This window comes from Geospiza fortis, unplaced genomic scaffold, assembly GCF_000277835.1.
Source record: "Geospiza fortis unplaced genomic scaffold, GeoFor_1.0 scaffold25, whole genome shotgun sequence".
NCBI lineage: Eukaryota > Metazoa > Chordata > Aves > Passeriformes > Thraupidae > Geospiza > Geospiza fortis.
Genome location: NW_005054423.1, coordinates 1,860,016 through 1,873,740, shown reverse-complemented (window position 1 = coordinate 1,873,740; position 13,725 = coordinate 1,860,016). Strand labels below are relative to the sequence as shown.

General features: G+C 37.1%; 1 protein-coding gene across 2 annotated transcripts in view; it reads right to left on the bottom strand.

Moving 5' to 3' along the window:
* Nucleotides 1–2,299: 2,299 nt before the first annotated feature.
* The window catches only part of PEX2 (peroxisomal biogenesis factor 2), a 22,864-nt gene continuing 11,438 nt past the window's right edge, over nt 2,300–13,725 (bottom strand). Inside the window, exons 1-2 of one of the 2 annotated variants that reach the window (XM_031061714.1) lie at nt 7,250–7,748; nt 2,300–6,784 (exon numbers count right to left, since the gene is read on the bottom strand). In XM_031061714.1, the coding sequence (XP_030917574.1) occupies nt 5,851–6,765 (915 nt within the window). In that variant the 5' untranslated portion in view covers nt 6,766–6,784; nt 7,250–7,748 and the 3' untranslated portion in view covers nt 2,300–5,850. Of the gene's footprint in view, nt 6,785–7,249; nt 7,749–13,725 lie in introns of those variants that run through there. The other variant, XM_031061713.1, reaches the window with a different exon arrangement.

Genomic DNA, 13,725 nt, shown 5'->3' with positions numbered 1-13,725 from the left:
TCAATATTGGCAGTGTAGCAGTCATGGAGATGTTAGAGTCTTTATGAAAAGTATCCTGAAGCAATGGCCACTATTTTGAACTATGTGACTATTAGGTGGAACAATCCATGGGATCCACAATCTTTGGTAGCAGCATGCATCAAGAGGCTGGAGTTAGAAGTTATCAATAAATACCGCACATACATCATAGAAGCTTTTATTAATTACAGAGACTGTTTGGTGGCTATGGTAGCCAGTCATGAGAAACTTACCTATTTCAGTGCAAACAGACACAAAAGCATTTTAAGAAAAGCTTAATTAGCCCTGGGTCTGCATTATGCACACTGCTTCTTATGCCTTGTCATAAGTCATGCATCTCTACCCAGATAATTGGCTCTCACATAGTATGTTCGTAGTTTCTGTTGTGGTTTAATGTATCTGAAATTAAGATGAAGATCACCAGAGACAAACTGGCTATCAATAACCAGAATACCAAACGTGTTGTCCCTTACTGCACCATGCACAACCATGACTAAAAGACTTTCTATCAAAACTGGGTACAATGGGAGAGAATTCATTCAGAGTAACCATGTAACAGGCAGTAGACCTGAATAAAACAGGACAAGTTTCAAACTCTTTGCAAGTCTTCAGAGGTAATACATATTCCCATGTAAGAGTCAGTACTGCCACAGATGCAATTTACTATCTCTGCCTGCTGCAACAGGCACTCTGCTAGGGGCCTATCCCCAGGCAGTACCCTGGTACTAGGCAAAAAGCCCTGATCCTTTCTGCGCCCTGTCTTCAGGCCACAAAGGAGAACTAACTACAGAGAGTAAGCGAGTAATCTTGTTAGAGAATTGGGTACCTGAAGACTTCTACTGAACCTTAAGATGCGACGTTTTTCATTAAGGCAATTTATCTCCAAGGATTATCCTTGACACAGTTATTGCATCAGAGGTATCCCTGCCAATGGCACAATCTGGAGATGCTATCTAGGGTTATTTCCTTGGCACAGTGTGTCCTGAAGGACAATTTAGGTAAGGGCTTTAAACAAGATGGCACACCAGCTATTGGTAAGTGACCAAAAGCTAGGGAACATGATGGGATGCTCTGGTCACATTAATGAAAGTTGCCAGTTCTGCAGTCAAGAAGTTTGCAATGAATACAGAAAATGGCAGAAGAGAGAAGAGTCAGCTTTTCGCCCTCTCCTGAGCTACTCCAACGTGCTTAGTTTTCCACCACAGCCCTTCCAAAATAGCCTAATGCAGAGCATTTACAAGACTGATAACCTTTTTCCCCCCTGAAATGTCCTTGAAATATGTCCCTCAAAGTAGACAGATATGAGATCAATAGTAGCACACTGGCCAACTTTATCATACTTTGCACCAGTTTGTTCTCTTAGGAGATCCAAGATCAGAGGTATGCAGCTGAGGATTTTGTTCTTATTAAAAATTGCCTGCAAGATATAGAACTACCTGCACCTGCTGCTGTACAAGTCTGCCAACACCTCTTATCTGAAATAGATCTGCATTTTTGTAAGCAGATCAACAGTTTGAGAATTCTAAACCCCAGGTATGCTCTAGAGAAAGGAAAGATGACTGGCTGGCGTTAGCAGATGCTGTGCAAACATGCCTGTGCATGTTTGTGATTCATCTGGTGCCAGCCTGAGAGGGGTTCTGCCCACAAATGTCTTTTCCTTGAATGATATTTGGCCACTTTGACAGCTCCTCACTTTGGAAGCAGACTCCCCTGGAATGGCAGAAACTTAAGACTGACTGTGGTAACAATTTAGGTGCATGTTTTAATGTTGTCAGCATGTAAAATGCTCTTGGGAGGTTGAAGGCAGGCAGCTGTAATCTATTCAACCAATTCTAGTAAGAGTTCCTCCAGGGAATAGGTAAGAGGTTGAAGCACCACTCTGAAACTGCTTCTGCTGTTTTGGTTTTATACACTGTGACTTGCAGCAGCTCAGGCTACCATACTGTATTAAAAGAAATGACCATCAGTTTATTATCTGTCCTGGCAATAAGCACGACCCTATCCTGAGCCCAGTCATGCCACAATATTCTCTTCTCAGTACAAGCCAACACAGCTTCCCAGCAAACACACAGCAAAGTGTAACAGCTATGAGTAATCTGCTCAAAAGAAGAACTGTGAAAAGATAATTTGCTTAAACCTAAAACTGAAGAAATTTTTAAAGAAGTCTAGTTACTCATTTTCCATTTTAGTCTCATAAATGACAAAGTATGAAGTCACCCACTGAGTAAGAAATAACCACCCTTCCAGAAAAACTCTTAAGAAAAAGGCAAACCTCAGAACCTCCTGTTAAAAAATATCATTTATTTGTCAACTTGGTTTTCATAAGAATGACACATCCCAGATAACAATTCCATTAGTATTCTCAAATAAGGACATTATAATAGATTTTATTTAGTAAATACGTATCTTTCATCTTTCTTCACATTGTCTCTTTACTAATGCTGAGATCATCCTTGTCCATCATCATATACTTACAAAAAAAAAAAAATATTTCCAGGTAAGGCAGGAATCAAATACGATCCCTCTCATTTTTTTCACAGAAACTCCCACTTTCAAGTCTTCTTTAAAATTACTTATATTAAAACCTCCCTTAAAACATAGAGTAGATAGAATGGTGGTGTGTGGAAGTAAAAAACAGCATCCTCTGACTCCTTTCATCAGAAGGCCTCCCCATCACACCTTGTGGCAACTGGTAATTCTCATTCAAATGAAGAAATGAAAAGTTTCCTAGTATGTTTATTAATGTAATTAGTCTGTTTCATTTATGCCTTCATATTTTGATTTTTGATAATGAAAATGTTCATGTAGCACACAAAGTCAACAGAGCACAAAGAAAACTGGTAATACAAAGCTGTAACTCCTATCCAAGACTGAACAGAAGATCTGGTCCTTTAGGTTCCTTAAATTCTAAGCATTTACCCTTTTCACTGATGCACATATGATTACTCACAAGTACATTCTAATGGTAGCTGAATACTAATCCCCTTTTGTTTAAAGATTAACATTCCAAAACAAAATTTATTCCCTCCACTGCAGGAAGTCGGACCAGATGTAGCAGTCCTTTGTTAAAGTAGAGTTTCAACCTGAAAAATATAATGTTTATGAGGACAAATTATCAAGGTAATTAATATGTAAAACTAATTATTCTTTGATTACTCTACAAAGAATCTGATATTTTGTCCTGTAATATCTTTAACTAAGTCTCTTCTGCAACTTATAGATCACAAGACACAACAAAACAGAATTAAAATCTTTTTAGAAGTGTATTTTTAATTTTAAAGTGCTGAATATTGAAGTACTAAAAAGGTAAGCTGGTAGCAACTTTTTCTCTATTCAAGTTGGAACTCTGGTCCCATTAGTGACTACAACTGAGCAAAGGTTTTACCATATAGGAGATTAAAAAAAAAATCTGTATCTGACACAAACAACCATTCTTTTCCCAAACCACCTACTTCTGTGAGTTGCTTGGTACCTGCTTACTTGCATGGAAAATAAAAGAACTAAACCCCCACTTAAAGATCTAGGTTCTTAGGGTAACAAAAACTGTTTGTGCCACAAGACACAGACTTCACAAACTTTGTAAATACTATGGGCTACAAACCCAACACAGTGATGAGGAGGTGCTACAGAAGTAGGCCAATGCTTTGCTATAATAAGGCAGCATAAGTTAAGCATTAGAAGTTTAATTCCAGAAAAAAAACCCAAAACTACAGTAGAGTATGATATAGCAGAGCCAGCAGAAACCAGCTGTACAATAGAGGTACTATACTGCTTTTTTATTGATAGTGTAACCGGGATGAAAAACGGAGCACAAACTTAACCTGCATGAAGCTGCAAGAGACAAAACAAACCCTAGGAAATTCATACAGCTTATGCACATCAAACAGCAGGCCAGAGGGAGGTGGAATGAAAAAGGAAGATAACATTCTTTAATATTCAGGAAAATGAAACATTTCTATGTAGGAAAGAAGCGAACTCCAACATAAGAAGGGCATGACACCTAGCAGAGGCCAAAACAGAGAATCCATATTCTTTTGATAAAATATTGCTCTGAAACTTCAGAATAAATGAAGAGTCCACAGCAAACAAAGGTCTGCTACAATTGTAAGCTATGAACACTGGATTTTGGATGCATACAAGTATTTATTAATAAACACAGATAAAGACTGAAATATCAAAAATGCTGATGATGTTTCTGGAGACATTAGATCACCTTGAAGTCAGTGCTGCTAAAACATTTCTTTGGGAAAAGCTATTAACTGATGTGGAAGGACAATTCATACAAAATTCCTTTAGGATCAAGAAGTAACTTCAGGATGCTCTTCAAACTACTTGCCAGTTTTCATACTCTAATAAAAACAGGTTTGTACCTGCTGGTTCTAATTGCAACAGCAAATAACAGAAATATGGCAGGCTACTAATAGACACATTTGACAACAAATAATATTGCAGCACAGGATCTGGAAGCACTTGCTCTGAAGTTTCTGTTGACTCACAGAACAGTAGCAGAATTAATGAAGTTTTTGGCTGCCCACCCGCTAACTATATCTAATTACATCAGATGAAAGCACTGTGTGTCACTCTAAAGATCAAAACCTAGAATTTAAGATCTTCAAACAAATAGACTAGTGGGTTGTTCTAATCAGAATGTACAATGAAGAATGTAATAAACCATTTCATAAAAGTAGATCAAGGTTACTCAAATCAGCTGTTACGCTGCTATTTTTGGGACTGACTATTGATGATTGCCAATCAAGAACAGAGCCACCATAAAGCTATTTATTTAATTTAACTGTATATGTTTTTGACAAATTAAGATTCAAAAGCAGACATAATGTATTTTTGTGTTAATGAGACTCTTCTGAATAACTCTTCCTGTTAAAAAAGGATTGCAATTAAAAAGAAAATAATCCTATAATACCAGGTGGAAGTGTAAATGGATGAAATGTTAGAACAATTAAAACATTACAAAGGCAACTAAGAAAGCAAATAGCGAAAGCAAAAAGCATGCAAATTACCTATTTGAATATGTTAACATGCACATAATTGTGTTCGATCTTTTTCTGTGTGGAAATGAACTCTGAGATTTGGCACCCATCTAGACCACACCAAAAAAACCGTGAGCGGCAATTCCTACAGACAGCATCTTGTGAGTGAACAGTTCTCTACCATGTTTCTAACTCAAAAGAATGTGGGTTACCCTGAACATTCTGCCACATTCCAATGGATGATGGGTTTCACCCCTCAGGTTCTGAGGGAAGACATATATATGTAATTGAAGCTCAGAGACACGTCTGCCTGAGAAAATTAGTGGTCATCTCACAAAGGTCTAGAAGGTGCACTGTTTTCCTTAAACATTCTTTATACCTTTGTATTTTTTTAGTGTAACATCATATTGGGAATTCAAATTTAAAATTATTCTTCAGGCATGAAAAGAATAACCTTCCCACTTAATCCATCTACTAGGTAAGTTGGTAATGGCACTGTGTCTGGGTAAGTTAAAGATTGCCAAGTCAAAGTTTGCCAAGTGCCTTATTCAATTGGAATGGTCTAAAGTTTGCAAGTAAAAGGTCTTCTTGAACCTCCTGAGAATGTTGTTGTTGTTTCTCCCACACACCATCCAGAGTAAATCCAACCACCTTCCCCTCACCTGCAAAGTGGGGTAGGGCATTATGGCACTGTTACTCAATAAAAACCTAAGACCAGTAAAAACACATGTTACATAAATTACAGAGTCCCCAAAAGCCTCTTTCAGCAGTCTGCCTTCAATAATTTCTGAATTCTTCCACTAATCTCTTCAACATATATCATGAAAACTAAATCAACCTCATATCAGCCATGCAATTCTGTCATTTCAATTTTATACTCCAATGGCTGAAGACTGTGTACCTCTGAGCCACATTTAGGACATGTAAAATACATATCAAATAAAAAGTTACTTTTAATACAGTAGTAACAAAAAACATGTGGACAGCCTATGGTATGCGGCATGGTAGGCCATTCCCCACATAGTGAACATTCCCTGCAGTGAGCCGCTAATGTGTTTTCACTATTGGTAAGACCTGTGATAGGCAAGCACCAAGAGGAAATTTTAAGTTTCAGTTTCTGTACATTAATGAGTGGTAGCAGATATATCAAAAACTCAGCAAAGCCATGCCATAAGAGTTCCCTGTTCATGTATTCAAATCCTATCTGACGAACATTTTGCGGCTTGCAAAAAACTGACCTAATTCCTAGAATGCGTTCTGTAAGTGTTGCGAATGTTCCTTTCCGAAGAAAAATCAGAAAATTTACAAGTCCACAAAGCTTAAGAAGTCCAGATCCAAAACCTATATAGCTCTTAATTTTGCAGAAGGATTGCTGTTGACGATTGCTAAATAAATCATAACATCTTTCTTCCAACCATCTTCCACCAACAGTGAAAATAAGATACCATAACTTCTGATGTTTGCTCAGAGGTTGGTATTTCTCTGACTGAGATAAGTTATTCTTGTATTGAATATTGAGAATAGCCTGTCCCACAGTTGCATTCTTGGAACAGACAGTGAATTTCCATAATATAAGACATAAAAATGCTTTTACTTCTGGTTCAAAATGAGCCAACACCCCTGGTTTAAATCCATGAAAACAGCTGGTAAACTGGGACCACACTAGTTGTTCCAGGGCTTTGTTTAGTTCAAGAGCATCAAGCTGACTTATTCTGAGCACAGGATTCACACTCTTTTCATTTCCAAGGCTGGAGGCCATTTCTTCACAAATAAACTTTCTAGAAATAAAACACAAATAGATTTTAGTATAGCAGAGTATTTCCTATTTCTATTTTTATTAAAAATAACAAATTTTTAATATACCAGCAGTAGATAAGAAACAACAAAGTTCTCAGAATGCTCCATAAATATGTTATTAATATGCCACAATTCGTTTCAGGAAGCTTTACATTAATATAATATTAGTACACATTTAAATTAGTTTAAAATCTTATTTTTAGAAGAAATTATGCTTGACCATTTCTCACAAAATGTTAACATTTGGTTATAAACAAGTGTTCAACATCATCTAGATATTCAGAAAAATCCACAGATTTATATACACATACATACATATTAATACATTTATATATACATTAAAATATTGCAGGGCATAACTGTAATATTTAATTGAATCTTAAAACAGATCAGAAAGAAGAACTGTATGGTGTTTTATGGAGAAATAGGGAAAATGAAATACTAACCAAAAAATCTGGAAAAGAACAGTGAGGCAGACCAAGTGTTGCCATATGAACACTTCAATTGCTACAGCTGAAAGCAAAATGATAGAAATACAGACAAATTTAGGAATTACATAAAGATATGGATGAAATTAAGGTGGGAATGAATAAAATTTTCTCAATAAAGGCAGTGAGTTGTTTAGAGAAAAATCATATGAGATCTAAGAAATATTCAGCATTCAGACATAAATTATTATACAGTACTTCACTGAAGTCTGCATATATTTTCTAGAGTGTTTTTGACAGGTGTGGGATTGTGCTACTTGTCGTATAACATTTCCAGGCAAGATGATTAATGTATAATAGCAACGTCAACAAATGGATACTCCTCTTGCTCAAGCATCATAGAAAAAAAAAATTAAAATGGCTTCTTTTAAATGTTGTTGCATCTGAAAGCCTGGCTGAGAAATAAATGCAGCAAATTGCCAAAGCAAAATAGAGGCAACACCTCAATGTAAAATTGTGGGGTAGTCAATTTTTGTTTCTGTTTGTCAACAGATTAAACCCCAAAGTGATTCAGAAGTATTTTCAGAGAGTATGCAACATATTTCACTTTCGAAACCAGATTCTTTGCATAACAGACCTGCAAGGAATCCACAGCCTTCTAGAGAAAGTATAGGAGGTAGTGCCTCAAATTCTTATTTATAAGAGAAAAATAACCATAAAAGATTACTGTGAGTAAAAGATGCTGTAGAGGTTCTTGGTAGCAATGGTTGCTACTGATGCCAAGAATACTAAAGAAAAAAAATCCTTCTAACAGACAACCATGTTTACTGAAAAAGAACACCCTAGAAGTTTTAAAACACAATATAAAACATCATCTGTAGCTTTCCTACTGTTTTCCATATTCATAATTAGTTATCACTGCAAGGAAATGTGACTTTGTCCTTAGTGTAGGGTGTATAACAGTAGTTTCCAATTAACTAAGACTGCTACATGGGTAGAGCATACACAATAGCTCCACTTAGCTTTTTCAAACTCCTCCTTCCTTATTAGCAGGCAAAACATGACAAGGTGGGATAAGGCCACCTCATCTGAGCCAACAGCCATAGGGTTCATTGCATGAACCCATACCAGCTGGAAAAACCAGGATAAAAAGCCTATATAACCAAGCCTGTCTCCCTCACACTTAGTCCTTTCTGTAGCAGAAACCAAAGCACAGGAAACATTTTCCAGTATGATTCAAATAACTTCCCTCCTCTAATTTATGATCAAAGGGTCAATTCAACCCCTACTGGATTTTACTGCATCACTTCAAGAACTCAGGCACCAATGACCATCCACCCTCCTATCCCTCATCTTTTCATTCCACTGTCATTTTAGGAACCGGAGCCTTTGACAACCACCTGCTCTGGAACCTGCCAATGGTTATTCACTCATAAACCCTGAAAGTCTAATGTCTTCTTCACTTTCTCTTCTACTCATTTCACTTTGTTCTACTTGTTTCAATGTTCTATATAACTCCCAACACTCAAAACCTCCTTCAAAAATGCTAATTACTCAAAAGGGACATCTTATCAAAAAACTTCCTTGATCCACCTACTAAGACTATTTTCCAACATCATTTCAACCATCCTTTCCAACTGTTTTTCATTACTGCAGATGCTATGAGCAATTTCTATTGTAGGTTTCTCATAAATAAGGTAGACTAAATATTTACAGATTTTTTTCTCTCATTATAGCTATATTATCTAAAGAAACCTGAGCAAGTGAAGAATGGGTCATGAGAATTTTCTGAAGACAAAGGAAAATGTGTCAAATCCACAGGATTATGATGGATCATGAAATACACATAGGCTGGGAGCCTGTATGACTGCACACTTGCTTTGGAAAAGAGGATGTGGGGACAGGCAGCATGCTGAACATAAGCCACCAGTTTATCCTTGGAGCACACTAGAATATGTATAGCCAGCAGAATGAAAAATGTGCTTATTACCCTCCACTTGGCATTGGTGAGTCTACACCTGGGATACTAAGTCCAGTTTAGCTTCTTTTCTATGAATGGTACAAAAGAAATGACAACAAACTGAGAAGAGTCCTGTAACTAATACCATTAGGGACCCTATGTCCTGATATATGAGAAGAGCCTGAAGGAACTCAGATTGTTCAACTTGAAGGATAAGGTAGCTAAGAAGTGGTCTATGAATAATCTTCTACTTCCTAAGGGTTGCAGAGAATATTAAGCCAAAGTTTTCTGTGAGATGCAATGAAATAAAGAGAGGCAACTCTGTGTTAAGTCACTACATAAGAAATTCCAATTGGAAACGAGGAAGCTGGAACATTTTGTCTACCAAGACTGAAATCTCCAGAAATTTCTCCCCAGAAATTCTTGAAACTTGGCCAAATGATGCCTGAACCTACTTGTTTTAGCAATTAATTTATTCCCAATTTTCACAGGAGAGCAGACTAAAATCTTCTCTGGGATTTGAAGCTTGACCTTCCCATTGCCTCAATACAGAATCTAATTGATTTTTTTTTCATGTCCATCATCCTACACAGAACTGTATTTGAAGGAAATAATTTCAATGAATCTGTCAGAGTGCACTGGAACTTTGTATACAGAAAATGAGAACCACTTTTGTGACAAAACAGCACAACTACTGTTCGGTAACCTTTGAAATTTTGCCAAATCCAACAAGTCTTCTTTTTAAAAAAATCAGAATAAACACCATATATACTGTTTAATGGTGTCATGTTTAATGTCTCTTCCTGAACTACCAGCTATCAAATTGATTAAACTTTTAGTCAAGTTCAGGCACACTATATGGAAAAGGAAGAATACCAAAAAACAATAAGGATGCTATCTTTTAAATTATGCTTGTAACATAGCTATGTAAAAAAAAAAAAAAAAAAAAAAAAAAAAAAAAGCTTTCTTTTTGATGAAAAATTAAGTGTTCTCAATTCAAGCATTGTTCTGAAGTTCTTTCCTGCTAAGAACATTTAAAGCTTGCCATAGGCCATGGCTGTTAACTGGACCCTGAAAGTTACCTAAAGATTATATCCATATAGTTCTGATTTTAACATGTAAGCACATTTCCGTGTGCTTAGTGTTCCGCTATCCACTCTCTTCTGAATCAATCTAAGGTTTTATTGCACTTAAAGGGAAGATATTTATTTCCCATAGGCAAATATTAAAGGGGACAGTTTGAAATCTGCATTGTCCTATGAAATTGTCTTCAAATGTCCTAATGATCTGAATAAGAGCAACTGTTTTTTTGAGAGAAGAGCCCTAAATTTTAATCTCAATCTTGCTGTGGTAGGATATTTCCCTTTAAAAATTACTTCGATACAAAGTCCTTCTAGAAATTTGTTCTTTTTCAGTTTATATTGGTTTTGCACACAGTAGTATCACAGTAGAAATAAATGGGAACTATAGCAGCTTAAAACTAGATAAAAACACACCCTATAAGTGCTAAGACATTTATCTTGTACTTTTTTTAATGTTATTTTTGCATTCTATATTTTGCTGAGCTACAAAGAATACAGAGAATGTTTGTTTTCCTCCATGTTTTTTTTATTAAACTCTATTTGTCATCCTTACTATGTTAACTCTTGTTTTAAGTCACTTTTAAAACAGAAAAACCCCAAATCACAGACCCAGTAATGAAAGGGGCACATACCAACATTCAGATATGTAATAAACTCAGTGTTTGATGAACCTTTACATAAATATTCTTTAAGTAGCAAAGACTGGTACCTGTAAGGTTCTCCCTTTATACTGTCAAAGATATTGCATAGAAAAAAAAAAATTGCCTGCCAGAAAAAAAAACCCAAACAACTGAAAAACCCTAAAATGTTCCGTTCTTAACTAACCTGTACTTTGTTTTGTCTTTTTTAACCAAACAAATCAACAACCCCACTAGTACAGTACAAAAAAAAATTACTGTATATCACTAGGAAAAAAGAAATTTCTTCTGGTATATATTAGTGCTGGTATTGAGCAATGTAGAAATTATGAATGAATATATTTTATTTGGAAACATGTTATTGACAGAAATCTATCAATAGTAATGTGAGTATTGTCAACAGCCTGTCAATATTAATGTAATTATAATTAAGGGGATAACATGGATTTTAGCTATAATACCAAGTAACATCTCTTGCTTTGCTGCTATCAATATAAGCATTATTATTGACCTGTTCTGGGACTATCAGTAGGAGATGTATTACCATCAGGCGTATTTGTCAATGCATTCTGCCCACAAAAATTCTACATTTATATTTACAGGTCTGTAAACTTTGCCTGAAGAAATATACAAATCCAAGTAATCTCTTGGGTGCCATTTTTTCCACAGGGCTTTTCTATTGTGGATGAGTAATCAAGGGGTTTCTATCTCAGAGCTACTGCAATTGCATTCCCCGCTTTTCTAGCATAATCATTAGGTGACAAATAGACATATATGCAGAAACCTTAAAATAATTTTAAGTATGATCTGCCAAATCACTTTTTGAGAAGCAAAATAAAAACATATTTATTAAATTAAAAACCAAAATTTGTTCCTAATGGTTGGCAGCCAGTCACTAGTGGTGTCCCCCCGGGACCGGTGCTGGGGCCAGTCCTGTTTAATATCATCACTGATGATCTGGATGAGGGGATTGAGTCCACCATCAGTAAATTTGCAGATGACACCAAGCTGGGACCATGTGTCGATGTGCTGGAGGGTAGGAGAGCTCTGCAAAGGGACCTGGACAGGCTGGATAGATGGGCCAAGTCCGACAACATGAAGTTTAACAAGTCCAAGTGCCGAGTCTTGCTCTTTGGCCACAACAATCCCCTGCAGTGCTACAGACTGGGGACAGAGTAGCTGGACAGTGCCCAGGCTGGAGGCGCTGGCTGAGAGTCAACTGAACATGAGCCAGCAGCGTGCCCAGGTGCCAAGAAGGCCAAGAGCATCCTAGCCTATAGCGTGGCCAGCAGGAGCAGGGAGGTCATCCCTCCGCTGTACTCAGCACTGGTGAGGCCACAACTTGAGTGCTGTGTCCAGCTCTGGGCCCCTCAGTTTGGGAAGGACGTTGAGAGGCTTGAGCGCGTCCAGAGGAGGCAATGAGGCTGGTGAGGGGCTTGGAACACAAACCCTGTGAGGAGCAACTGAGGGAGCTGGGGGTGTTCAGCCTGGAGAAAAGGAGATTCAGAGGTGACCTTATCACTCTCTAGAACTCCCTGAAAGGTGGCCATAGCCAGACTGGGGTCGGTCTCCTCTCCCAGGCAACCACTGACAGAATGAGAGGACAGTCTTAAGCTGTGCCAGGGGAAGTTTAGGTTAGACATCAGGAAAAAATTCTTCACCGAAAGAGAGATTGGGCATCATCTGCCCAGGGAGATGGAGTCACCATCCCTAGAGGTGTTTAAAAAAAGACTGGACGAGGTACTCAGTGCCCTGGTTTAGTTGATGAGGTGGTGTTAGGTCATAGGTTGGACTTGATGCTCAAAGATCTTTTCCAACCTAGTTCATTCTGTGAACTTAAAATTACATTCATGATGCATAAGGAGCATATCCACTTACTTCACTGAGTTTATGATTTAATTCTTTTACACAATCTCTTCTGTATAGACAAAACATGTAGTCTAACACTGTACTTACAGAGAGATGGAATGGACTACAAGAGACTACCAAATCCTAACACAGCATGAACACGGGTTCAAGAATATATTGACATGTGTCTACCAAGAAGGCTAATTCTACAGTTTTTCTAAGTAGTCTGTTACAGTGTTTTATGGCCCAAAGGCTCTTTTTCTCATATTTAGTATAAAGCATGTTTAGTAAAAACCAGGACAGTTTTCACTCCATAGCAGAAATCAAGAACAACAAAAAAGAACTTCCATTTTGCTGCACCTTCTCAAGAGCAAAAGGCAGCAAGGCATGTGAGAGGACCAATTACCCACAGAAGATCTGCCAAACCAGAAAAATGTGCTTTCTTACAACATGCCTGGTATGATCCTCTAGAAATAGCAATCCAAGCCAAAAACCCAAGTAAAATCCACAACAAAACAACTAGTTTACTTTTTTCTCAGCAGCAATTCACCTTGAGATCTGCAATATCTTCATGTCTTTTTCTCTCATTTCTCTATCTGAATAATTATTTCCTGTTTTGGATTCACATATTTTGAGCTTTTCATGTTAAATGCCTGCATTGCTTTTCATCTTGTTGATTTTACACTTTCCAAACTCACCAAGAGTATTTTGAATTCAGACCTTATGTTTAAAACAAAGGAAAAAAGAAAATCCTAAACTTTCAACCTCTCTCTAGCTTGTACCATCAGTAACTTTTTTAAGTATGTATTCTCTTCCATCATCCAACTCACTAATGCCTTTTCATCTTGACAGGGTACTATAGATAATTACTCTGTAAAGGCAATCTTTCAACTCGATGCTGATAACATCAACAGCTAATGGAGACAATACTGATATTATGCTTCCCTAGTTTGCTCATGTAGGGAA